Genomic DNA, 27,723 nt, shown 5'->3' with positions numbered 1-27,723 from the left:
CCAACTTATAGAATATTTAGGAGTTAATATTTAAGAAATTGAGTTAAAGATATTTAAGAAATTAATTTAGGAGTTAATATTTAAGAAATTGAGTTATATATAAGAAAAATTGAGAAGTCCTTAAATCTTACAGCTCATATAGGAAAGAAACTTGATAAGAGTTTGCCCCAGATTTGACAACAGTCCTAAAAAAATGTGAAACATTGCCAATAAGAAGTTGTGAAGTAAGTTTTCAGCTTGGAAAGAAAGACTGAAGTGAATTCTGTTTCTTTGTCTAAGAAAACGCTGTTATAATATCACTGTCATAGGAAAAGGTGATCGAAGAGCTGCCAAGAAAATGTGGAAACATGGAAAGGCATCAGGCTGATAACCAATAAAAATACGTTTCTGGATTTTGTGATTTTTTGGATATTTTTTCAGATCTTTAAAATTGTCATTTGCTGTGGTTTCTTTTCTCATTTTAAATAGATGTTTATATTCATAAAAATTTGTATTCATAATTTTAGGGATTTTTCCTTAAAGATTGAGTCCTTCACTGGGGTAATTTTTAGGCTCCACAAAACTTGGCTCCAGCCCTGCAAGCTGGCCTGGTGGAGAGGTGAGGAGAGATAGGGATGTTTCCAGAGTGATGTCCCAGGTGAGGGGAGATTCTGGATGTTCCACTCATCCAGAGTACACACTGTCACCAGCACACACTTGTGCGTCCTACTCTACCTTGTCCCGACTATTCCCCAGAAGGCCGCCAAGGTGGCTCCTCTCACCCACCTGCAGCTGCTGGAGGCCCAGGTTGCACCACCCATGTCCCGTGAACCTCACATGGTCACCTCCTGTCAGGGGCATGGAGTGCGTGGGGAGCACTGGCCAGGTGTTGGATGTGTGAGTGGGAGAAAGCATAGGTGCACCTGCGTGTGTACAACTCTGCCTGGTCCTGCACAATGCCCAGGGAACGCATCTATGCAGCCATGATTTCTCCTGGAACCTGATGGTATTGATAGGTTGATTTAATGAGTGTGACTAACAGGTCCACAGGTTGGATACATGGATGGTGAGTTTTGGCACTGAAACCCCAGGGCCAAAGCCCTTGGACTGTTCCTTTGTGTCCTCCCTCTCTCCCCTCTCCCACTCGGTCTTCTTACAAGCACCATCCAGAGTCGTCTCATTCTGCTCCGAGAGAAGGCAGCCGTGTCCCCTTCCCTGCCACCTTTCCTGCTTTCCTTGGGTATAGCTGAAGTGAGTTTATTCAGGCTGGGCAATAATATGCTAAACTGTTTTTTTTTAATTTTTATTTTCTAATGAGCACAAAGCCTGAGTCCCTGGTTGTTTTTTCTGGAATGTACCAGGACCTAGAGAGAGCATCCGTTGGCTAATTTCTACAGGAGGCCTGACTGGCTTCTATGGTCTCACCTGGAAAGCGGGGTTATTGACAGTTTATACAGCATTGGGTTGAACAGCCGGGGGCAGAGTCCTCTTCCTACCCTAGCCAGCATTTCCCCCATCCCCGGCATCCCTTAGACTAACCATCACAGCCTGCCTGTTCCAAACTTTCCCCAGACATGCTTCCTTTCCACCAGTGTGTGAGAGAGACCAGGGATTCCTCAGAGCTGTCTCTGAACAAGAATGACGGCCATGCTGTGCCATGAACAGAGCTGTGAGAGTGGAGAGGAGGGAAATGTAGGCCACTGGCTTGGGCTTAGGGAGGTTTCACAGCAGAGGATCCATCAGAGTGAGTCAGAGAAGAGTGAATATGGGCCTGTGAGGAGGAGACAATGGACAGTGGGTATGAGCAGCGGGAAGGCCCTGAGCTGGGTGGTCCAACACGATGGAGAGTGAGGCCACAGAGTCCATCAGGGAGATGGCGGTGGAGCTGGTCTGTGGGGATGGATGGCGGGGAGTCTTGGGTGCTGCTATGTAGGTAGTAGGTCATTGTTAAAGGTGTGGGGGCAGGGGAATGACATGACTGGATCCATGTTTTAGGCAGCAGGTCTGGTGGCCAGTGGAGGAGGAAGGGAGGGTAGGAACAGCAGGGGGCACAGAGCTCAGTGTGGAAGCTGTTTCCACACCTGGGGCAAGAGGTTTCAGCAAAGATGCAAGGATGGCAAGTGGATGGTGGTTCAGGTGACTTCTGCAGGGATTTGATGGCCGGGTGGATGTGGCCAGTGAGAGGCGCTGCCTTTTGATTCTCTCCATCTTTGCCATCTCCCAGCCCCCAATACATGCTAGTGTTCCATTTCTATTTGAGCTTCATAGGACATGAAACTCCAAATGCTACTTTTAATGTTAATAATTACAACAGAGAATGCAGACAACGTTATTCATTTCTCTTCTGATTTAACAGTGGGATGTTCCTCTTGATTGGAGAAGTAATGCTAACAGTAACATTTCTGAGCTTTGCTTTTTAAATCCCATCCTGGGCATTATTAAGTGGGCTTGACTTCGCCGGGAAAACTCATAGTCATTACAACTTTAACAGCATTTACTAAGTAAATGCCAGGTACTGTTTTAAGGACTTTTTAAAATATTAACCCATTTAATCCTCATAATAGGAAGACGAAGCCAGAAAAAATATCCAAAACTTGGAATGAAGGTGAAAAGGTGAGAGACATGTTCTTTCAAGTGAGCAGAAGCCACTCAAGGATTTCTGGAAGAATGTCCTCAATTTACCTTAGCACTCAACTTCAATTAAAGTTCCAAGGCTTAAGGAAGTCACTTGTTAACTTGAAGACTTTGGTCCAGTAGATTTACAAATAATTTCTCATCAGGGAAACTGATAACCCCAGTGATTTATGGCATGTTGGACATTACCCAGATGAATCCTAACCTGGCAATCTTATCCTAATATTTCTCTGTTAAATTGTCTGTAAATATCCTAACTCCTCAGAGGGTCATACATTCATTTTTTAACTCACTCAAATAGTTAAAAACAAAGGATTTTATGTTTTTTAAAATTCCATTTTGAAAATTATTATTTGCACTTTACAGATGAGGCACAGAGAAATTATGGGGTTTGCCCAAGGACAGAGAGATTCAGTTGGTAGAGCTGAGATACTAACTCCGGAGTTCTGTTTCCAGAAAAGTCTTGTATTTACCCAGCATGTATTAGTGAACATTTTTCTCCATTCTTAACTTTTCGGATTTCTTTTCCTTCTGAAACCTAGGAGCATTTATTTCATTTAACAAATATTCACTGAGCTGCTACTATGCGGCAGGTTCTGGATTAACCTACATGGTAAATTGTTTTAATGTTGCACAGTACAAGTTTACAAATTAGCTCTTGTCTGTGTGTTAGGATCTAAAAACAAAACAAAACAACAAAAAGCCAGGCAAGGAACCTTCTGGGCAATCATATAATTTGCTGTGTCCTTTCTTTAGAGCCTTGTGATTGTCTATGAAAATGGCATATGGCGAACAAGCATATTTGCCACACAGGTAGAGAGAGAAGCCAGAATGGGTAAAAATCAAGGCTCTCTGATGATGGGGTTCAGACCCATGTAAAGTCCAAGAGCTAGGTTTTTTTTCTAGAACCTTGAGTCCATCAAAGTCTTATTTGTAAAGCCAGACAAGCAAAATGATGTCATATGAAGGTCTCCTTCTGCCAAATCTCTGCCACCCATAATCTGCTTCAAAACAATGGCTGCCTGGAGTTTCTCCACCTAATTTGCATCTTAATCCTTGTCCTTTATGCTAGAATCTGTTCAGGCAATTATGAGTGGTAGTTTCCTTCTATTTCAGTGGTCAGTATGATCTGTTGTTTTATAGGTGTTGCTGCCTTTAGATAATGAAAGCACAGAATAGAGGGCCTGGAATATCCATGGCCACACCTGTATTTCTAGCTCCCTGTTCCCTGAGAACATTTGGCAAGTGTTGGTGACAAATGCTCTATTCGTGGAGAAAACTGGTTCTTCCCATGACGTTTTAAACTGTTTATCTCTGAGTCATGAATGGGAACTTCAACTTGCAAGTCAGGAAATTCAGCTACAGCCCAGAGAAGAAGTGATGCTTCAGGAGTGTTTCCCAGTTAGCCGGTTCAACAATGAGGAGGATGATGCTTCATTTACCATTTAGCTTTGCAGCCTCTTAATCACCCAGTAGTTGGACAAGTTGCCTTAGGTGATCCTTTTTATAGCTGAGGATAAGTCTGTAAGGACTATTCAGCACTCAAATTTCCAGATTCCAATTTTCAGTTTTCACTGGGTTATATTAACTCCAGGATCAACTACCATACTTGGCTTCTAATAGAGCAAAACTCTAGGTGAAAATTGCTCTGTACTCCCCAGGTACTCCTCTCAAAAACAAAATTTAAGAAAATGGTAACGTTACTCTGGTTGCTATTACTACTGTCACATCTTCTGATGTAAGATAAAATTCCTCTAAGATGTTAAATAATTGAAAGCTAGTGAATGTCTGATCTCATTCCTGATTCCTGGTGCATCCATCTCTGTGTCTCACTAGTCCCAACCCCAGCCCATTGAATTTGGGTTTTCTCCAAATGATTTGATGTCACTCCTTGGTGAGTTACTCTTCAGCTTAAGTTAGCAGGAAGGAACATTAACACAGACCATCTAGTAGATTATCCATCAGAAAACTCAGACTGCAGAGGACTAAATAGTGTCTGACATAAAACAGTCATGGCACTTCCATAGGGCACGACATAAGCTGAGGGGTTGTCTCTTCTCCTTATATAACTAGCCCAAGTAGAAGCCCAATTATGTTAAATCTAGAGAAGAACAAGGAGTCCCTAGACTCTCTTCCAGTGAGAAAAAGCTAATTTGCACATCTGAAAACTGCCAGTTTGAGGTTGGTAACTGACAGCTCTAGGGAAGAACAGTTCACCCAGAGCTGCAGGACAGGTTCTAATATGAATCACTTACTTGTATAAAGCACTTAACTGTTCACACAGATGCAGGGAAGGAGATTGAGCACTCTACTACAGATCAGAGAAAGAACCCAGACAGTTTGAGCAGCTTGTCTAAGGTCACCACTAGGGAGAAGTGGCAGATCAGGGATGGGAGTCCAGGCTTTCAAATGCAGTGGCCATTCAATCTCTCTGTGAGTGTCTCCAGGACAGATTGCCATTAATGCCCATAGAACACGCACTTGAACACGTCTCCTGAGTGCAACATGCTCTTTGGAAGGAAACGTCTATTATCTGCCGGCACAAATATCTTTCTTGGAGAACAATGTGATTGAAAATTCCCATTGCTTCTCCTCCTTTGAGATGGAAGCAAGTTGGGAAGAGGTATGCGGTGAACAATTCCGAAGAACCAATAACCAAGCTAAGTTAAGGCAGATATACAGATGGAATTCCAGTAGGTTTCATTTCCACATGAGATGCCCAGCTGCATTTTTCCATCACTTTTTATGGGCCTCTAAGGAGCTTTGAAAAATACCTGGTCTCTAGGGACCAATGTTCTGAAGTAAGCAGCTAGGAAAAATCCTTCTTTAATATGTCTTGAAGTGAATTCATGATTACACCAGAAATATATCTTAATACAACATAAGCACATCAATAAACCAAAAAGCAGAAGTGCTTCCAAAGCACTTTAAGTGGATGTTGGATTAACATCTCATAGCCCGAGACATTTGGAAACTCTCTGCATCCAGGTTGCACGGAAATCCACGTGCCTGGCAAAACACAGGGGGTGGGTTTCTGAACTGAAGCTAGAGCTTATGACTTTGCAAGGAGCAAGGGCTGGCAACCCCTTAAAAACAGGGAGTGGTAAGTCTGTGATCTTCGTTCTGGCAGAGCAGTCACAGCACAGGCCTGGAGGGCCTGGCCATATCTCTACATGTGTTCCCTTGGGCGTGGTATGGGCCAGCATGGAGAGGGCCTACAGCAGGGATCAGGATCAGGTGGCTGGGGATGGTTGTGTAGAAAAGTGTCCATTACTGGAGTAAATTTCAGAGGACTCACCTCAGCTCACCGGTACATTTCCAGCACCTTGTGTTGAATTTGGTGAGCACCTATTTTCTTTATGTTTTACCTTCCTGCTACCTGTTTGTGGCAGACACTATTGGCTGTCAATCCATCACCTATAGCTTCTACTTTCTTTTGCTCACAGGACTTCACTGTCGTCACCCTCTTCTGAGAGGCAGCATTGGCTGGGCCCCTCCCCACGCTAGGGAGGAAAGCTCCACTGGTCTAAGTCAATCACAGTGGTGCCATTCTAAGTGAATGAAACTATAGAATAATTATAACTTGGAGTGAGATGTTTGGATCAACAAGCCTTCTAGTTGGCCAGGGGGTGGAATCCGTGTAAGGAATATGTGTAAGAAGATGTAACCTGGAAATACAGATTAGAATCAAGCTATTGGGGTACTTTGAATTATAGGCCCAAAGTTTAGATTTTGTTCACGTCATTGTTTGGTTCGGATAGTTTATTTGGAAGGCCATCTCTGAGGGCACAAGGGAAGAAGTAGGGGAATGAGATAGGGAAGGGAGAAACCAATGAAACATTGGTTAAATGTGATTTGCTGCTGTGAGCAAAGGGAGCTCAGTCCTGCTGGGCCCCCCTGAGAAATAGAGTAAAACGCTTTAGAATCCATCCACTGAGGATGAGGAGACTGAGAAATTTACCAAGTGATTCCCAACCCCCTTTGGTTGAGGGTTACCCTCAGCAGTGTCAACTTTTTCCAACTTCTGGGTTATACTTTCTGTAAAACAAGCACCCTTGATACTGCAGAAAACTTTTAGGAAGAATAGAAAAGAGACACACATCTTTGACGTGAGAAACCGTCTTGGGAGCTGCATGGTTGTAGGTGACCCAGGCTGAGGGGAGGTGGGCCCAGGCACCAACAGGGTCTGCTACATTCTGTAATTAATGGAAGACACAGAAAATGTTTGAACAGGTAAGGGACATGATTAGAAGTTATCCTGAAGAGATTTTTTTTTTTTTTTCTGTAGACAGTGTAGACGATGTGTGGGAATTCACATTTTTATTCAAAAGACGATTTGAGTCCTGTGCAATATGCTAGGACTATGGTAAGGAATAAATCTTTTGACTTCAAGAAGCTCACTATATGGAAACTAAGGCTAGTTTGGAGAAGATGAGGAGGTTGTGCTAATGGTCAAGTGTAAAATAATGAGGAAACAAATTAAACCTATGGCAAAGGAAGGCAGAAAGGATAAAATGGTTGGGTGAGACATTGCAGAGATCACATGAAGAGGTCTCAATAGTTTCTTGAACAAGGGGGTTGGGAGTGAGGGAGAATTCATTGATGCCTAAGTTTTAGTTATGGCTATTTAAGAATATCACACTGCCAATGACAGAATCTTAGATGCTGAGAAAAGAGCTATATTGGAGGATGGCACAGAGGCTGGGAAAATGATTGTCAGGGCAGAGACAACATATACACATGTCTGATTCCCATTAGCCATTTATTGGAAATGCCTTTTGTTTCAGGAACCATGCCAGTCATTTTACTAGAGTCTAATTACAAAGGCTAATGAAAAATGACTTTTGTTCTCAAAGGACTTACGGACCCTTTGTGAGGGAGGTGGTCTTCCAAATATGTAAGGAGGTCACGATCAGACCACTAAGGGGAGGGAAGAGAGTGTTAAGAAAGGCTTCTTGAAAGATACAACATCTGAGTGGAGTTTTCTAGGGTGTGGGGGAAAGAGGTAGATAAAATACATTTATTCTAGAGGACAGCCACTATATATATAAATAAAACCACAGTTTGAATACATCTGGTGAAGGGCACAATAAATGTTAAAAGATATTCATGGCTTACAGAGCCTAAAAGTGTAGTGGACTCTTCGCATCAAATCGCAAGATTTTCTGACTTCTAATATAAAATCATAAAATCAAAGCCATCTATTTTTTAATCCCCAAATACTTGCAAATAAAACAATTAAGTATATATATTTTTATTTGTTCTATCTTATCTAAGGCAAAATTTATGTACAAATTATCACAATTTCCTAGTGTTCTGAGCTGAGACGTGAAGGACAGAAGTCTTCCAGGCAAAGATGGGTGTGGTCTAAGCATGGTTGCTATTGATAATTTATGCTACAGATGATAAGCAGCCATAAAAAGGGCTCCGTGTAGGGGAATGTTACAATCAAATGTGTGTTTTAGGAAGATCCATGAGGCAGTGATGTGGGGAACAAGGGACGGAGGTAGGAAGACCATTTGCAGATGCTCTAGAGCAGCAGTTTTCTTTCTCTTTTTTCTTTTCTTTTTTTTTTTGTTTGAGACAGAGTCTTGCTCTGTCACCCAGGCTAGAGTGCAGTGGAGCAATCTCGGTTCTCATTGTACCCTCTGCCTCCCAGGTTCAAGCAATTCTCCTGCTTCAGCCTTCTGAGTAGCTGGGATTAGAGGTGCCTGCCACCATGCTCGGCTAAATTTTTTGTATTTTTAGTAGAGACAGGGTTTCACCATGTTGCCCAGGCTGGTAGAGCAGCAGTTTTCAAAGTGTCTGGGGACATTGGTGGTGTTCAAGCTCTTCCTAGAGGTCTATGATCAAAACTATTTTCATAGTAATACTTAGATGGTATTTGCTTTTTCACTTTCATTCTCTCACTGGCGTACAATGGAGTTTTTCCAGAGGCGAAGTGACAGGTGATGACATTATTTCTCTAATGGCTGGTCAAATATGCTCCATTATTTTTGTGTTTTAAACATTCCTTTCTACTTCCTAGTTAATTTCTAAAGTGGCCTATATCCATTATGGTAAATATTTATTGGTACGACCCTCATGAACAAAAGCACCTTGAGATCCTCAACAATTACTAAGTGTATAGAGGTTATCGGATCAACAAGTCTGAGAACTACTGCTTTACAGATATTTACCAACTTGATTTGGAAAAATAGCCATTTAAGGAAGACAGGCAGAAATGCTCCAGTTATTTGGGTAAGAAAATGCAGGCAGAAAATCAGAGAATATTTGATTGCTTGATTCAGCAAACCCAAGGACAGATGGACAGATGGATGGATTGGGAACTCATTTGAAGAAAGCCAGCGTTTGAGTGCTGGATCTGGGTGGGAAGAATGGAAACATTATCTGGCACAAACGGGGAAATGAGCAGAGACAGGAAGGCGAGATACCACACTTACTGACTCCCAGCCGTTCTCTGTCTGGCCACAGACTCTAATTGCCCCTTCTGCATTTGCACACTCACAGATTCCATCTCCATGAGATCGACCACAGGCCTTCTCCACCTCCTTCTGCCTTGTGCCTTATCTCATTTCTGTGGTAATCCTTTTGGGAAAAGACCAATGATGACTTTACTTTTTGGACTGAGTTTATTTCACTTCAGCAACCATGTAGCCTGAAAATGGCATTCTCCCTCCACCCCAATTCCACATAAGGCAAATGGCTGCATCCTCACAGAGGCAAAGAGCACATATATTTCTCTAGAAACGTAGTAAATGTTAAAGCTGGTTTTATGAGGACTCCTTAGCCGTAATCTGATTCCCACATGATAATGTGTTGCAAATTACTAGTAAATGCTCTTTTCAGAAGTCTGCAAACTGATGTTCACTCTCAACCAATGAGTCATTAGTAGAAAACAAAATGGCCCTTCACATATGTGAATGCCAATAAACCCAGGTTTTAAATCAAAAAATTCTTGATGAAATACATTTGGAGGACTCGATTTGCTAAAACACACAGAGCAGTAATCTGTAGCATGCAGAAACTGCTATCTAGGAATGATTCACACAGAGGTGTTTTTACTCCTAGTGTGAACTTCTAGACCATCCTGTCCTGGGATGAGGGGGGCTGCAGCACTGCACAGGGTCTCCACCATGGCTGTACTCGTAAGCCTACCACCTAAAGACCTTGACCCCTTAGCCCCTCTGTCAGCTGTTCTTCCAAACTGACCACAGCCTTAAGCTTTTGTGGGAAGGAACTTGCTACTACTAACATAGAAACTCACAATCTCTGTTAAGATGATAACAGATTAATCTCTGTTAAGATGTGTTAACGGCTTAAAAGGGCATTCTTCAAATGTGTTAGGTAGAACCCACACAGTTCTGGAAGATTAGAAAAAAAGTGTGTCATGGTAAAATAATTTTTAAAAACTCTGGAGAATCAGAACATATTAGCATTTTAAAAGATCTGAAAGCCCTTCAATAACGACGCCTGTTTAAATTACAGTAATTTGATCAGATGGCAGAGTCTATGTGCCTACTTCCATTTTCTAAAAAGTTACATTTCCCAGGACTCCCCTGGAGGCTGGATACAGGCAGGTGACCTAGACGGGACCAATCCGTGAGACCTGGAAGAGGAAGTCAGCACATCCGGAAGGAACTGCACCTTTTGATAAGCATGGTGCTGCAGGTGGCTGGTTTTCCCGAGGTGGCTGTGATGGAGTGCCTGGCATGTTTCTCCTAGAGATGTACCACAATGCAATTGGGCGTCATTTTCTGCCTGTTTTTGGTCCTATTTTCTTCCTGGCTATGTAGCACACAAGTCTGGCCTCCCAGGAAATAACAATCATAATAATAATAATGAATTCCCTTGCTAATTAAGCTAGATAGAATGAATTCAGATTGCAATTACACTTTGATTGTTACACCATGGCAGCTACCTAATACTTAAGGATATCCCACAAAACTAGTGGTTCATGAAATGTAAGTTTGGAAATGCCTTTTTTTTTTTTGAGACAGAGTTTTACTCTTGTTGCCCCAGCTGGAGTGCAATGGCACAATCTTGGCTCACTGCATCCTCCGCCTCCCAGGTTCAAGCAATTCTCCTGCCTCAGCCTCCCGAGTAGCTGAAATTATGGGCATGCACCACCATGCCCAGCTAATTTTTTTAAATATATATTTTTAGTAGAGATGGGGTTTCTCTATGTTGGTCAGGTTGGTCTTGAACTCCCGACCTTAGGTGACCCACCTGCCTTGGCCTCCCAAAGTGCTGGGATTACAGGTCTGAACCATCGTACCCAGCCTGGAAATACTTTTCTTCAAAAATAGGACTTAGGGAGATTCCAAATCTTAATTCAAGGTAATGCAAGCTCTAAGGGTGGGGATTTTTGCTTCTGTGCCAGGTGATATCTGTCATGCTGGCTGTACAACGTGCTGTGTTTTTGCTGTCTTTGGACTAGAAGCCCTTGAGGTATTTTCTAGATCTACAGTCCTATGAACACGTTAGCTGGACTAAGCATCTGTTCTTTATCTCACACCCTAGCAGGCCTTCATGAGAAAACACAAATGTGTCAATAGTTTGACTGCCTATTGGGACTAACAAGAGGCTAGAGACTTATATATGAAATCATTCCAGAATGCAAAAAGATACAAAATTAAGTGCTATATTTTGAAGCATAATATAGCTAACTTATTAAACACATAAATCAAAAGCAATTTTTTCCATTATTTAAGATTTCTTTCTTTAAAGGCATGGCTCATAGGCCAAATCAGTTTTATCCAAATTTAGTTCATGGACATGCTTTATTTTGCTCACACAGGGTTTGGTTTAAAGGGAATTAGTAGACAACATTAGGAAAACTAGGAAATTTGACCTTAACAGTTAAAAGAGCTGGCACTACATGAGGAGATAATAATGCTATTCTCTGATACAAAGAATATCTTTGTTTTTGTTTTTTGATCCCTAAAATTATTCTTCACAAAAGCCAACAGCTATCTGGTTCATTTATCTGATTTTTTAAGTTACCCAAATACAGGCATTCTCAATAGCTCATTGGATGAATAGAAGAGCACCCACCTGATTTCTCATAGCTATCAGATGGAAAGAAGAAGGAGGAAGCAGCAGCAGGTGGAGGAAGTCGGAGATGGAGATTGACAGTCTGGGTTTTAATCTGGTTTGACTCTGTGTCCCCAGCAAAAACACGTCTCAAGTTGTAATCCCCATATGTCGGGGAAGGGAGCTGGTGGGAGGTGACTGGATCATGGGGGTGGTTTGCCCTGTGCTGTTCTCATGATACTGAGTGAGTGCTCATGAGATATGATGGTTAAAACTGTGCAGCAGTTCCCCCTTCGCTCTCTCTCTCTCTCCCCTGCCACCATGAGAAGATATGCCTTGCTTCCCCTTTGCCTTTCACTATGATTGTATAATAAGTTTCCTGAGACCCCCAAGTCATGCTTCCAGCTAAGCCTGCGGAACTATGACTCAATCAAACCTCTTTTCTTGATAAATTACCCAGTCTCAGGTAGTTCTATAAAGCAGTGTGAAAACGGACTAATCCAGGTTTGTCGCTTGATCTTCCTAAGAGTGAAGCATCCAGCTGGTAAGAGATAGGTCTGGAAATGGAATGCATCCTGATGCCTACTGCAGTGTTCTGCTTACTTTATCATGCCCCTTCTAATGAAAGAAAGTTAGACATTTCTTCATATAGGGGAGGAAAAAGGTTAGAAGAGTGAGGGCAGGTCTATGGAAAGATGAAATTTACATAAACTAAAGCTCTCTCCTTAGCTAGAACTTTGTGACATCACATTGCTTCTTAAGGACATCTAATCCTGTTAGATGATGAGAGAAAGATATTACTTTAAAGAATGGATTGTGGGAATGAACAAAAACAGCTTCCCAAAAGAAGAAATTCTTCATGTGATGCCATGCATAAAAATCTGATAGAATCTTGTATTAGGGTTCTCTAGAGGGACAGAACTAATATGAGAGAGAGAGAGAGAGAGAGATAATTAAATAAACTATATTATATATAGTCTATAAATATTAATAAATATTAATATTATAAATATTATTATAGTTTATAAATATTAAACTATATTATATACATAAAACATAGTTTACTTAATAATATAGATAACATAGTTTATTAAAGAGTATTCAACTCACATGATCACAAGGTTCCACAATAAGCTGTCTACAAGCTGAGGAGCAAGGAAGCCAGTCCGTGTCCCAAAGCTGAAGAACTCAAGGTCTGATGTTCTAAGGGCAGGAAGCACACAGCATGGGAAAAAGATGTAGGTTGAGAGGTTAAGCCAGTCTGGCCTTTTCACGGTTTTCTGACTGTTTTATATCCTGGCCATGCTGGCAGCTAACTAGATGGTGCCCACCCAGATTAAGGATGGGTCTTCCTTTCCCAGCCCACTGACTCAAATGTTAATCTCCTTTGGCAACATCTTCACAGACACACCCAGGATCAATACTTTGCATCCTTCAATCCAATCAAGTTGACACTCAGTATTAACCATGACAAGTCTGTTAATTCAGTGGTTAGAAATGAATACATTCAGTAGCCAGGAAAGTAAAGCAAGTTAATTGTAAGTCTGTAGGGTGCTGTGGTGGCCATGGGAAGCTCTGGAGCATTTATCCCTTCTCAAAGCGGGACGCCACTAATAAGCTCCGGCTTACTGGTACCATGGGAGAATGTGGACTAACATCACTCAAGATTCAAAATTTTCAAGAGAAGATGGAAATCTGGATTTTTATGTTAAATTTTCAGCTTAAGAGACAAAATCTATAAGCCACCAAGAGGTAGTCTATGTTTAAAACCCTTATTTGATTAGGCTACTTACAAACAAACATAGAAACAGGGTTTCTATTGCACAACATGGCAAAAAAGATAATAGAAACCCTCCCTTAATAACATATCTAGTAATTATAGATGACATGTGAACATCAACATTTTAAATGTTTAGCCAATCTCTTTAAAGAGTGAGATAAAGCCCTGGAGTGGTGACCCTATGAGCTGATGTTATGCCTATCCTGAACTGGGGGTGAGGTAATTTCCTGTCTTAGTGACAAAGAGACTTGGGTAATAATGCCTATTTAGGAATAGTAATTGAGATCTGGGACCCACAAGAGGCTCACACACCTCCTGTAGAGCTATGACTCTTAAACAGTTAATCCCTTATTAAAAGAAGGAACTATAAATAAATCCACCCATCAACATAAGGATATATCAGGGAACTGGCTATTTTAGCCTCATCTGTGGTTGGAAAAGAGTTCACAAAGGTGCAGGAATCCTGAAACTAAGAAATTAGTGAAAAGTGTGCCCAGGCCAGTGACAGCACTGGGCTATCTGGCAATTCAACACAAAACCTCTTTGGAAGGCAGTACCCTTCACCAAGGACCACAGATCATTTCAACAGATAAAGCTCGGCTCCAGATAAATTCAAAATCCAAAACGGAGTCAAAAATGCAAACACACAATGATACCATCGACCAAGAGTAGAAGTCAATTGACTGAATAAGTAACTTGATTGACCCTTGAGGATATGTAGGTAATACAAGCCCCAGAGAGAGATTATAAAAATAGACATTGTCAAAATGACTAGGAGCTCAAAAGGAATTTAAAATGTAAGAAACAAACAAGAGCTTCAGAGAAATAAAAGGCTGATTAGAAAAAATAGAATTCCTAGAAATAAAAAACATCATTATTGAAATTAAAACTCAATTGATAGATTAGATTAAATAGTCACCAAACAAAGCTAGAGGAAGACTTAATGCATGGAAAGATAAATGTGATGAAACTATCCAGAAGATAACAAAGAGAAAACAGATGAAAATCATAAAAAAGAGACTAATGGCAAAGCGAAAAGTTTGAACACTTTCCTGCCAATAACTATTGTAAACTCTGGGAACAAACAATCAAACAATTGGGAGATGAACAAAAGCTAGCAGAAACTGGTGGGGATTTGACCTTCACTGACTGAAATTCACATTTATATGTTTTTTCTCCCTAAAGATACTTTCCAGTCCATCCACATGTAGCCCACAGAGCTGAAGCAGAAAGTGGCAGTCTTATGAGACTGAGGAATCAGAAGATGGAGTTTGGGGCTATATAGAAATTTCCTTCACATAATTGGCTGATCCCTAGTCTACACACGCATGGGATAAGACTCCAAGATGCTCAAGAGAAAACAAAAGCTAGAAAGCTGTTGCAGAGATTTCAGTAGCTGCCCAGTACAAGCAGACAGTTTGGAATCCAAGTCTTGATAAGTTAAACAGACTTGAAAAACATGTCAAACTATTAAAATTAAAACCCAGAAGTTTTAATTTTAGGACTCAGGATTCATCCTAGGCTAGCTGTGAAACTAAAATAAAACCACTCTAACAAAACCTAAAACCAAGCTTCATAAATCAAGTTCACCTGCCTGTAATTTAACTACCTTCTAAAACAAAAGTCAATGTTTTTCGGAGGAAGATAACAGAATCCAGAGTGTTTATAAAGAATTACCCACAATATCTAATATGAAATTAAAATTTATTAGACTTACAAAGACAGAAAAGTGTGACACATAGCCCAGAGAATAATAAAAATTGAAAGAGACCTGCAGAATAACTAGATGTTGAAATTGGCCAGATGTTGAAATTGACAACATTTTTTAACATAGTTATGTTAAATATGTTTACGAATTTACCGGAAAGCATGGGTATAATGAATGAAAAATTAGGAAATTGTCAGAAATGATATGTAAATTGTAAAAAGCAGCAAGTGGGAGTCCTACAACTGAAAAACAGTATCTTTAAAAGATTAATTTCCCGGGATTAATGGGACATTTAATACACCAAAAGAAAAGAGTAGTGACCATGGCAAAAGGCCAGTAGCAGGCATCTAAACTGTAGGACAGAGAGGAAGAGATTTTTTTTTCAGCTGAGCAGAGCCCCAGTGAGCTGTAAGGATTGTCTCAAAAAGGTCTGACACACATTTAAGAAGGAGAGGAGAAAGAATATGGAGCAGGAAAAAAAAAATTACAACTATATTATCTGAAAAATTTCTAAATTTGATTGAAAACAGCAACCCACACATTCATGACTGAAAACAGCAACCCACAAACCCCAAATAGGGTAAGTGCAAATAAAAGCATAACTAACTGTATCAGGGTCTAACTGCTGAAAACCGAGGAGTAAGAATAAATCTTAAAAGCATCAAAAGAAAGAAGACATATTATGTAGAGGTGTATAACATGATGGCTAATTTCTCATAGGAAAAACTGAAGCTAGAAGACATGGAACAGTATCTTTAAAATCATGAATGAAAAAATACCAACTTGAAGTTGCATATACAGCAAATATATATATATGTGTGTGTGTGTATGTATATATGTGTATGTACACACACACATATATAATTTAGATAAATAAAAGCTGAGAGAATTTGTTGCCAGCAGCCTCACATTACCAGAAAGCCTCACAGATATCCTTCAGGCTGAAGAAAAATAACACCAAATGAAAATTCAGAGCTACAGGAAGAAAGGATGAACATTAAAAATGGTAAATATTTGAGGAAATATAAAAGACATATTGGACTTGGTTAAAATTAACGTCCATTCTTCAAACCACATCACTGGGCGAACAAAAGCAAGTCATAGGATGGCAGAAGAGATTCCCCCATGGGACTTGCTGCCATGGTTCTCACGGCTGCCACCCTGGAGGGACTGACTGGGGCTAGTGCTAGAGAACAGCCAGGAGAAAGCACCACAGGGGGTCGACCTTCAGGAGCTCCCTTTCCCACTCTTCAAGCCAGGGCTAACGGGTGTCTCCTGGAGCTGTCTGTGTGCATGCTGGTCCTGTCTCACTTCCAAGTTTCTGGCTGTCTTGAGTCTAGGCTGGGGGACACCAGGAGAAAAGTGGGAAGCTCACCATCTATTTGGTGGTACCTTGAATTCTGGTCCTGTTTCCCAATTTCCAGAGTCCTACAATAGTCGTCTCAGGTGCTAGAGCTCCACTGGGAAAGAGCGACAGGGTTCAGCATGCTTCTCCCTCTTGAATCATGGTCCCATGAACTAAGTCTTGAGCATGGTAAGCCTGAGCTTACCACGAACATCCAGGTAGAAATGCGTGCCTGGAGCTCTGAAGCGAGCTCTGGGCTAGAAATAAACATTTCAGCCTTCAATGTATAGATGTTGTTCTCATTTACAGGACTGAATGAGAGCCATCAGGGACAGCGTGTAGGATAACAGAAATGGACTGCGAATAGAACCCTGGGGACTAGCAACGTCTAAGTGGTGGGCAAAGGGGGAGGAGCCAATGATGAAGGGTCAGACAGGCAAAAACCAGGACACAGACACAAGGGAGACAGGTCTCTATTCGAGCTCTCTTCTGGCTGTGCACACCAGTGTTGCTCTGTGTATCTGGCCAGCATTTCCCAGGGTTCTGTCTGTACAGCACCTGTACCAGAATCACTAGCGGGGGTGGGGGGGTAGGGGCAGGATGTGGATGTGAAGCATATTGAGTCTTAGGCCATGCTCCAAACTTCTTTAATTATAGGCATAAGTGGTAGGGCCTGCCTGCCTGAGTTTAAACTAGCTGTGCAGGGATTCCTCATGAACAGTTGGAAAACCACTTCCCTAGACCTAGAAAATGTAGGGACTCCTGAGCCTGTCACCAGCATAAAGAGAAGGTGCTGAAAGAGGGAAAAGTAAGAGAAGAGGAGGAGAAGGGAATGATGACGAGGGAAAGAGACAGATTCCCACAGTTTGGTAAGTGGTGTGGAAGGAGAAAGAAGGGGAGGGGGAGATTAAGAGGAAAGAAGCAAGAGGAGGGGGAGGAAAGGACCCTTTATTCTCTTATTCTCGTTATTTCGAAGCAGACATACTTGGAGCAGCTGAATCTCAGGTTCGTCTTCCATGTTTGCAGTCTGCTGAGGGCCCAGCACGAGCCTGCAGGGCTCCAGGCTGGGCGAGGGGACAGGGAGACGGGTGGAGGGCAGCCACTGCAGCTGTGCTGAACGTGATGCGGAACGTGATGGGAGCGAGCAATTCGGGCTGACACTACCCTTCTTTAAACAGCATCCAGCGCTAAGTGAGCCCTGTTGCTTTTACATGACTCAATCAACATAGGTTAATTGGTGCTTTTTGTGCCAAATCCAGTAGTCATGTTTTATGCTGTGCTGCGCTAGCCAGACAACATCTGTTTGGAAGGGGAACGAAACTTGCTGAGGCAAAGCTACACACATCCTTTTCTCTCCGCCCCACCCCCAAGCCTCCTACTAAGGAGTAAATTTCAGAAATCTTTCGAAAATGTCCAAAAGCTAATGTCAAGTAGAAACCACATTAGATGAAATGGGAATTCATCACCAAAAGTGCTTAGAGAAAAAAGCATTTGACCCCTTTTGAGCCTCCAAATAATCCACGCAATGCAAGTTTTCTTGGCGTTCACTTACTTTCTTCTCAACCCTGGTTCTTTCCTGTGAGTGCCTCCACAACAGTGGCTGTGTCTCCTTCATCTTCGTGTGGCTGGCTCCTAGTACAGCACCTGGCACACTTGAGGGGTTCAAAACTTTTGCTGAACTAAGCTCAACTCTCATTTTAGTGTCATTTTAACATACCATGTTCTCTGTGTCTTCTATATTTCTTCTTTCCTCCTTCAGATTTCTCCTGGTCTTCTTTTCTGTTTATTTTATTTTTTTCTTTACCCTTTCTGTCTTTCACTCCTCTCTCCCCCAGGGCCTGATTATTGCCAAAAGAGGACCAAGTTGGGAACCAGAATGTGAAGAAAGCAAATTCTTCCAGCCTTTTCCAAATGTCCCCCTCTCCCTCCTCTTCTTTCTCCTTCCTCCTCATTTTCCCTTCCCTGTCTTCTTCCATTTCTCTTCATTTTTCCTTCCCCTGTCTGCACCCTTCAGGATTTGCTTTCCAAAGTTCTCCATGTAGAAACATCTTAGTAATGTGAACGACGCAATGCTATTTAAGTCATTGGAGTAAAAGCTATTTTTCATTTCCTATTAATACCCCGTCTTTAGTGATTCTTAATTCTGAATGAAATTCTCCTCTACCTCACAAACACAAATTCATTCTAAGGTGCAACATGGCAGTGGCTCATGCCTGTAGTCTCAGCACTTTGGGAGGCCGAGGTGGGTGGATCACCTGAAGTCAAGTGTTAGAGACAGCCTGGCCAACATGGTGAAACCCTGTTTCTACTAAAAATACAAAATCAACCAGACATGATGGCACGTGCCTGTAATCCCAGCTACTTGGGAGGCTGTGGCAGAAGAATCACTTGATTTCTGGTCAGACAGCAAGCCAGTGATGGGGTTGATTCTGGAAGGAAGATGAGGCTGGGCCAGGACACTGGGAAGCCTGCAGGGCAGATCCGGGAGCTAGGATTGGTGAAAGACAGGTCAAAAGGGTCAGGACAGGAAGGGCAGTGTGGCTGGCTGAGTATTTAATTGAGAAGGGAATTCTATTTTCTGAATTGCAGAATTTTCTCATAGTTCTGTTTCCCATTTTGCTGTTTAGGGCACTTATATGATCTCCCTAACTCCTGACTCAACATTCTTGCTTCAGCCAGGGATTTGCGCTTTTCTATGTTCATCTCCTTAAAGCATGGTTCATTTTCTTCTACCATCTGCACAGGCTTGATTTCTGCTGCAGGCCCTCACCATGTCTTACTTATACACATTAGGTGTTTCTCCTAATGGTCTCCCTCCCTTTACCCTCCCCCCCACCAACAGGCCCCAGTGTGTGATGCTCCCCTCCCTGTGTCCATGTGTTCTCATTAGTCAACTGCCACTTATGAGTGAGAACATGTGGTGTCTGCTTTTCTGTTCCTGTGTTACTTTGCTGAGAATGATGGTTTCCAGCTTCATCCATATCCCAGCAAAGAACATGAACTCATCCTTTTTAATGGCTGCATAGTATTCCACGGTGTATATGTGCCACATTTCCTTTATCCAGTCTATCATTAATGGGCATTTGAGTTGGTTCCAAATCTTAGCTGTTGTGAACAGTGCCGCAATAAACATACTCGTGCATAACTTTATAATAGAATCAACCATTGTGGAAGACAGTGTGGCGATTCCTCAAGGATCTAGAACTAGAAATACCATTTGACCCAGCAATCCCATTACTGGGCATATACCCAAGGGAGAGTTCCATTCTTCAACCACCTTGGTGGTATCTTCCTCTTTTATCCTCCGCCTTCAAGATATATACAGCTTCTTTCTTTCTCCTCCATTTAATGTGTTGACACTCATAAAAGTTGTGAAAAGAATGCAAGCTTCCATCAAGTTCAAAGGTATTGGATTTAGATGAAAAAGACATTTGTAGGTCTTAAGAGTTAAAGAAATGCCACCCATGGTAGTGAGGCAATAGCCAGGATAGGTTCTGACCTGGGCTTTACCCTGTTCTGGGAGCAGAGCAGGGATATGAGCTGTCTAGATTCTGAGAGTGATGAGTCTGTATTTTAATTATAATGCTCCAGGTATAGGCATGAATTCATACAGTCAGCATCCTGGCTAAAATCCCTGCTTGTGATAGTCGTAATCCCCAACATTGCATAGTCAGAAACACTGGAAAGACACAGAACTAAACATGTAAATCTTTTAGAGAATCAAAACTGTATCACTGATATTATCAAGTTAAGAATCTCTACTTATTTGGTATATTTCATTAATGTTTAAAAGAAATTACCTGTTAGAATAACAGGTCAGCTTTAAAATGCCCACTTCAGAGGCATACATGAATACTTTCTGATTTAGACTTGTGGTTTTAGATAAAACTTTATGTGTCAAAGAGAATTCAACCCCACCAGATGCCCCTGGCAGTCAGATTGGAGCCCATGATTCATTTGGGGCAATGAAAACTTGTGGTACTTTCAAGTAGAAGCAGTCAAGAGCAGTCATGTCTTCTCCATCTCCCCCTGTTCTCATGAAGGCAACCTGGTTGGTACAGGCATTGGATGGGAGAGGCCATGTGATCCACACTGGATTTGCCTGAAGGAGAAACACATCTGGATCATCTTGTGAAAGAGCATGAAAGACTGAATTATCCACTGGGGATCCCACATGTCCTTGTACCAACAGCTGGGCTTCCTCCTCCCTCTTTTGTTTGTACATGACCTTAGCCCCTAACTGTTCTGTCCCACCCTTTTTGATAAAATTCAAATCACCCAAACTATCTCTACTAATTCACTAAAACAATTCCCCCCCCTTCTCAAACTCTCTGGACAAACTACGGCTGCTGATGGCTGAACTTCAGCTAGCACCCTCTTGCTAAAGCCCTACAAAACATTCTGCCCTTCTTTGGAAAGAACTCCCCTTTGGAATCTTCTCATGTCTGGCATTTTTGAATAAAAGCTGATGTGAATGGTACTCTGGCTGATTTTTCTCAAACAAGGACATGTGGGATTCCCAGTAGACAATTCAGTCTTTCATGGCCTCTTGCAACACAATCCAGGTGTGTTTCTCCTTCAGGTAAATCCAGTGTGGACCACATGACCTCCCCAATCCAGTGGCTGCACCAGCCAGGTCACTTTCACAAAGAAAGGAGAGATGGACGAGACATGCTGTTCTTGACTGCTTCTACTTGGAAATACCACAAGTTTTCGTTGCCCCAAATGAATCATGGGCCCCACTGATTCTCTTTGACACATTTAAGCCATCAAGATTTCAGGCTTACTTGTTATCATACCATAGCCTACCTATACTGGCTAATATATTTACTAAATTTGTAAACAACATATGAACATTTTCTTAAATTTGATTCATCACATTTAGAAATTTGCTTGATTAAATTTTCAGTGAATACTTAAATGTATGGGAAGTTTTACTATTAGAAAATTGGGCAAGGCACAGTGGCTCACACCTGTAATCCCAACACATGGGAAGCCAAGGCAGAAAGATCACCTGAGGCCATGAGTTTGAGACCAGCCTGATCAAAATAGCGAGACCCTCATCTCTAGAAGAAATACAAAAGCTAGCCAGGCATGGTGGCACATGTCTGTAGTCCTAGCTACTTGTGAGGCTGAGGCCGGAGGATTGCTTGAGCCCAGGAGTTTGAGGCTGCTGTGAGCTATGATCATGCCAGTACACTCTAGGCTGGGCAACAGAATGAGGCCCTGTCCCTGCCCTCCCACTGCCCCCAACCCCCACCAAGAAAATGAAGATTGAAGTGCTTAAAAGTACTTATATTTGTAAATGTAATTGAAAATATTCAAAGATGTTTAATTAACTTGGTTTATAAAATGAGACCAAATATTATTCAAGGGATCCTTAACTGTGATTGCTAAAATTTGCCAGAAATTTTTATAAGTAAAATAATAGGATTTAGTAGATGAACACAAAGGCTTAAAGATTAATTGCATTTTTAAATATGGAACTCTAATAAATCTAACATTGCTGTCTAAAGACCAGACAAAACCCCTGAATGATCTTTTCTGTGCATAAAGTGTATACTCAAGGATATGTAAAAGGCCTCATATTTAGCAATGTGCTATGGAACCAGCTGGAGCTGGCACTGATCGATGAGCTACATGGGGGGGTCACTATCCACGGAATAGTGGGATCTCAGAAGGAAGGGGCCAGAGGATGGAAGGTGGCTGGCAGAAGGAAGACAGAATTTGCAGGAGTGGGCACCAGGAAAGAAGTTCTTGCTATGGAGGGGTGGCCAAAGAGTGTGCGTGGAGATCCAGGGTAACTCAGAGAAGTCACAGAAACCCCGAGTTCCCAGCACACTGAGAATCTAAAATACATTCAACATTTCCCTCACAGGTCACCTCCCCTGCTGACTCCCTTCCTGGTGTTTTTCCACTTGGAAAGTACGGACTTAAGAGAGTGACACTGGGGGTCACCTGACTAGCTGAATAAGACTACTGTCACTACTGTGCCCTTCTGCCCTAACCTCTTCATGATAAGGGCTAAATAAGAATAAATCCTTATACGTGCATAGCACTTTGGAGTGTACAAAGTGCTTCATAAAATTCCCAAACCTCATTCATTTAACTTTCACTATAGACCTCTGATGTCATTATTTTTGCCACACATTTAATTTCATCCCTAGTTTGCACACATGGGATCAAAATCTCATAGACTTTTAAAGCTGTGGGAGGCCTAAGAGATCATTGGGATCAAGCCATTCTTTCAGTAGATGGAGGAACCAAGACCCATAACAGTTAAGTGATTTTACTGAAGCCATTCAGCTAGTTGGGGCAAAGCCTGTCAGATATTTTTGTGTTTGTTTGTTACTTCCAGATAACTAAATGAAGCTGATAGACTGGGCTTAAAATGGAAAATATGCATATGGGGGGAGTGGAAAAAGAGGGGTTAGAAAGATGAGGAATAAATCAACCCTTGTCTAACGGCATGTGTTTGCAAACTGGATGAACTAGTTTGAAACAATGCATTTCCAAAGGAATTCAGATTTTCTTCTGGTAGCTAATGATTGGTCAATCTCAGTGAAACTAGTTCAAGACATTCTCCATCATGGATTACACATTAAAATATTTGGAAATGGGGGCTGTGGTAAGCCTACGATGGGCTCCAATTATCCTTGCCTCCTTCTGCAACCTTCTCACCTTGAATGTGGGCTGGACAGAGTGACTCACTCCCAAAGAATAGAAAACAATGGAAGTAAAGCAGTATCACTCCTGAGATTAAGTCATAAAAAGACTATGGCTTCTTTCTTGAGTATCCTCTTTCTCCTTCTCTCTCATCCCTCACTCTGGAGAAAGCCAGTTGTGTTTACAGTCAGCCCTGTGGAGAGGTTCATGTGACAAGAAACTGAAGGAGGCCTTCAGTCAACAGCCAGTGGGAAATAGAGCCCACTGTCTAACTGCACATGAGGACTGACCACTACTAAGTAAGTGGGCTTAGAGATGGCTTCCCCTGTGGAGTCTTCAGTGGAGACCACAGCCCCCGCTCTCGGTGACTACTTAACTGCAGCTTCATGAAAGCCTCTGAGCCAGAGGCACCCAGCTGAAAAATACTGGGATTCCTGACTCACAGAAACTGTGAATACTGTGAAACTGACATAATAAATGTTTTTTTGCACTGCTAACTTCGGGGGCAATTTGTTATGCAGCAGTGGATAACTAATACAAGAGTGAAATAAGGACAAAAGAAACCTTAGTTAACTGGTTATCTTCTCACTTCGATCAATGTGTATCACAGTCTTAAAGACACACTTTGCAGTGTTTTTAACTTTTCTTTAGCACTGTTAGCAATAAGCTTCCAAATCACAAAATTCAAAAATTATCTTTTTTTCCATTAAACATGTTGCTTGCCCCAGTTATGGTTAAAAATACATCTTGGGGCCAGGTGTAGTGGCTCACACCTGTAATTCTAGCACTTTGGGGGACTGAGGTGGGAGGACTGCTTGAGGCCAGCAGTTTGAGATCAAACTGGGCAACATGGCTAAACCTCATCTCTCTAAAAAAATATATTGTTAATGAAAAACAATACTGGAGACTAAGTGAGCTATAAAATATTTCATAGTTACCACAATTGGATGCAAGGTCTAGAAGAACTGTTCTGAAGACATGGTGGAGTTGGTACTTTAGATGTAAATGCTTGTCTGGATTAGAGTGCTTCTCTCCTTCCTGGAGGTCCCTCCTTAGCAGCTGGTTAGCCCTGGAAAGTGCTCAAGGAGCTTCTGCACTTTTTCTAACATTACATTGCTTATTTGAAGAGCTGTAGATATGCCTGCAAAAGACATAACAAATTCCTATTTTATAATCACATTTAAAAAGAGAAACATTTCCATATTTTATCCCCTACCCATCTACTCAGCTTGTGATCAAGTTCAGCCTAAAAGATGGAGGTTTAGAGGAAAATAGAAATTGATCACCGTTAACAAGAGTGATGAATCACGTGCCAGGAGAAAAAAAACCCTAGACTGAAGGTGTGAGCTCGTGAGTTTACAGTGACAAGTTTTGCATTGGTTTGGCTGGTGGGGAAACCCCAGAAAGCCATGCAGCAGAAATGAAAAAGTAACATCTCAGAATCTCTGATCATTTTGGATGTCCATCAATAAACCTAGAATGGCAGATTAGGGGTAAATAAGTCAAGAAGAATTATGACCAGTGGAGATTAATTGAAGTCAAGGTTCCTATGACAAAAGAACAGTTTGTTTATATCTGGGTGCTGGGTTAGAAGCCTGCCTCACTTTTTTGTTGCAAATTTTTTTTTAAAGGTCATTGTGGCAGATGGGAGGCAGAACTAGATTGCAGCTCCGACTCAGATGGACAGAGCAGTGTGCAGAGGCTTGCCTCATGAATTTTAGTTCCAGAATGACTGCAAGAATAAACCAGAATCCTGAGGACCCACAGACCCTCTGAAGAAAGCGGACTGCTCCTGCAGGACTGGGGAGACAACCCAAATACTATGAGCGCCCAAACTGCAGAAGTGGGAAAGGGAGACCCTCTGCTCCTGAACACACACTCCCACTGGGGAAAATGAAGGTCTAGTTTGCGGGAGAAGTTTCCAATCTTACCTGAAGCTGAGTCAATTTAGAGAGCTGAGCAAAATACAGGGGTAGAGGGAGCAGCGGGAAAGGTCCCAGGAGCTTAGTGTGTCCCCAAACAGGCCATTCCTGCCTGGCATCACAGGGACCCTTTGGGAGAGCAGCCAGAGGTGTGAGGGAAAACACCACAGGGAGAAGGAAGTGTCTAGCTGAACTCTGAAACAATTTGAACAGAGTGAGAAGCTTCCTGGCTGGAACTCAGGGGAGGGTGTGAATCTGGTGTGCAGAATCCACAGGCAGGGGAAGAACCAAGCCCTGTTCTTTCATAGCTGGGAGGCAGATAGCCTGGGGCAAGTTTTCAAGGCCTGCTCGCCCACTGCCTGGAAACAGACTCAGGGACGTTAGGTGGGGGCACAGTGGGAGTGAGACCAGCCCTTTGGATTGCCCCACTTAAAAGATACAGAACTGCAGAATGGATAAGAACTCACTGACCAACTATCTGCTGCCTTCAAGAGACTCACCTAACACATAAGGACTCATATCAACTTAAAGTAAAGGGGTGGAAAAGGCATTTTATGCAAATGGACACCAAAGGGGAACAGGGGTAGCTATTCTTATATCAGACAAAACAAACCTTAAAGCAACAGCAATTAAAAGAGACAAAGAGGGACATTATATAATGGTAAAAGGCCTGTCCAACAGGAAAATGTCACAATCCTAAACATATATGCACCTAACAGTGGAGCTCCCAAATTTATAAATCAATTACTAATAGACCTAAGAAATGAGATAGACAGCAACACAATAATAGTGAGGGACTTCAAAACTCCACTGACAGCACTAGACAGGTCATCAAGACAGAAAGTCAACAACAAAAAAACAATGGATTTCAACTATACCTTGGAACAAATGGACTTAACAGATATATACAGAATATTTCATCCAACAACCACAAAATACACATTCTATTTAACAGTACATGGAACTTTCTTTAAGATAGACCATATGGTAGGCCATAAAATAAGCCACAGTAAATTTCCTAAAATTGAAATTATATCAAGCACTCTCTCAGATCAGTGGAAAAAAACTGGAAATCAACTCCAAAAGCAACCTTTAAAACCATGCAAATACATGGAAATTAAATAACCTGCTCTTGAATGAGCATTGGGTCAAAAAACAAAATCAAGATGAAAATTAAGAAATTCTTCAAACCTAATGACAATAATGACACAACCTATCAAAATCTCTGGGATACAGCAAAGACAGTGCTAAGAGGAAAGTTTATAGCCCAAAATGCCTACATTGAAAAGACTGAAAAGGCACAAACTAACATTCTAAGATCACACCTCAAGGAACTAGAGAAACAAGAACAAACCAAATCAAAACCCAGCAGAAGAAAGGAAATAACCAAGATCAGAGCAGAACTAAATGAAATTGAAACAACAACAACAACAAAATAAAAAAGATAAACAAAAAGCTGGTTCTTTGAAAAGAAAAAGAAAAATTGATAGACCATTACCAAGATTAACCAAGAAAAGAAGACAGAAAATCCAAATAACCTCAGTAAGAAATGAAATAGGAGATATTACAGCTGACACCAGTGAAATACAAAAAAAAGCATTCAAGTCTACTATGAACATCTTCATGCACATAAGCTAGAAAACCTAGAAGAGATGGATAAATTTCTGGAAAAATACAGCCCTCCTAGCTTAAATCAGGAAGAATTAGATACCCTGAACAGACCAATAACAATCAGTGAGATTGAAATGGTAATTAAAAATTTACTACCAACAACAAAAAGGTCCAGGACCAGACGGATTCACAGCAGAATTCTACCAGACATTCAAAGAAGAATTGGTACCAATCTTTTTGACTCTATTCCACAAGACAGAGAAAGCAGGAACCCGCTCTAATTCATTCTATGAAGCCAGCATCACCCTAATACCAAAACCAGGAAAGGACATAACCAAAAAAGGAAAGTACAGACCGATATTCCTGATGAACATAGATGTTAAAATCCTTAGCAAAATACTAGTTAACTGAATCCAACAATGCATCAGAAAGATAATTCACCATGATCAGGTGGGTTTCATACCAGAGATGCAGGGATGGTTTAACATAGAAAGTGAATAAATATGATACACCACATAAACAGAATTAAAAACAAAAATCACATAACTCAATAGATGCAGAAAAAGCATTTGACAATATCTAACATTGCTTTATAATTAAAGCTCTCAGCAAAACTGGCATAGAAAGGACATACCTCAATGTAATAAAAGATGTCTATAACAAACCCACAGCTAACAATACTGAATGGTGAAAAGTTAAAAGTATTCCCTCTGAGAAATGGAATGAGACCAGGATGTCCACTCTCACCACTTCTCTTCAACATAGTACTGAAAGTCCTAGCCAGAGCCATTAGACAAGAAAGAAAGGGCATCCAAATCAGTAAAGAGGAAGTCAAACTGTTACTGTTTGCTGATGATATGATTTTTTACCTCAAAAGCCCTAAAGACTCCTCCAGAAAGCTCTTAGAACTGATAAAAGAATTCAGCAAAGTTTCCGGGTGCAAGATTAATGTACACAAATCTAGCTCTTCTATACATCACAGTGACCTATCAGAGAATCAAATCAAGAACTCAACCTCATTTACAATAGCTGCAAAAAAAAA

The 27,723-nt window shown here is 41.5% G+C and overlaps 2 protein-coding genes and 1 long non-coding RNA gene across 3 annotated transcripts in view; 1 reads left to right on the top strand and 2 right to left on the bottom strand.

Moving 5' to 3' along the window:
* LOC105726706 (protein fantom-like) overlaps positions 1-27,723 on the bottom strand; it is a 494,354-nt gene that overhangs the window by 50,338 nt on the left and 416,293 nt on the right. The window contains exon 5 of the mRNA XM_064373604.1: positions 12,760-12,852. Within this exon, the coding sequence (XP_064229674.1) occupies positions 12,788-12,852 (65 nt within the window). The 3' untranslated portion in view covers positions 12,760-12,787. The remainder of the gene's footprint in view (positions 1-12,759; positions 12,853-27,723) is intronic.
* The window catches only part of DLEU7 (deleted in lymphocytic leukemia 7), a 118,917-nt gene that overhangs the window by 54,350 nt on the left and 36,844 nt on the right, over positions 1-27,723 (top strand). The gene's annotated exons all lie outside the window — the stretch shown is intronic.
* LOC135273861 (uncharacterized) overlaps positions 20,505-27,723 on the bottom strand; it is a 236,136-nt gene continuing 228,917 nt past the window's right edge. The window contains exons 2-3 of the long non-coding RNA XR_010341647.1: positions 24,087-24,289; positions 20,505-20,584 (exon numbers count right to left, since the gene is read on the bottom strand). This is a non-coding gene — a long non-coding RNA (uncharacterized LOC135273861). The remainder of the gene's footprint in view (positions 20,585-24,086; positions 24,290-27,723) is intronic.

Source organism: Aotus nancymaae, unplaced genomic scaffold (assembly GCF_030222135.1).
Source record: "Aotus nancymaae isolate 86718 unplaced genomic scaffold, 86718_ANA_hifiasm-v0.15.2.pri h1tg000009l, whole genome shotgun sequence".
Taxonomy (NCBI): Eukaryota; Metazoa; Chordata; class Mammalia; order Primates; family Aotidae; genus Aotus; species Aotus nancymaae.
Note: the sequence above shows the minus strand (reverse complement) of the source record. Positions and strands in the feature narration are given on the sequence as shown.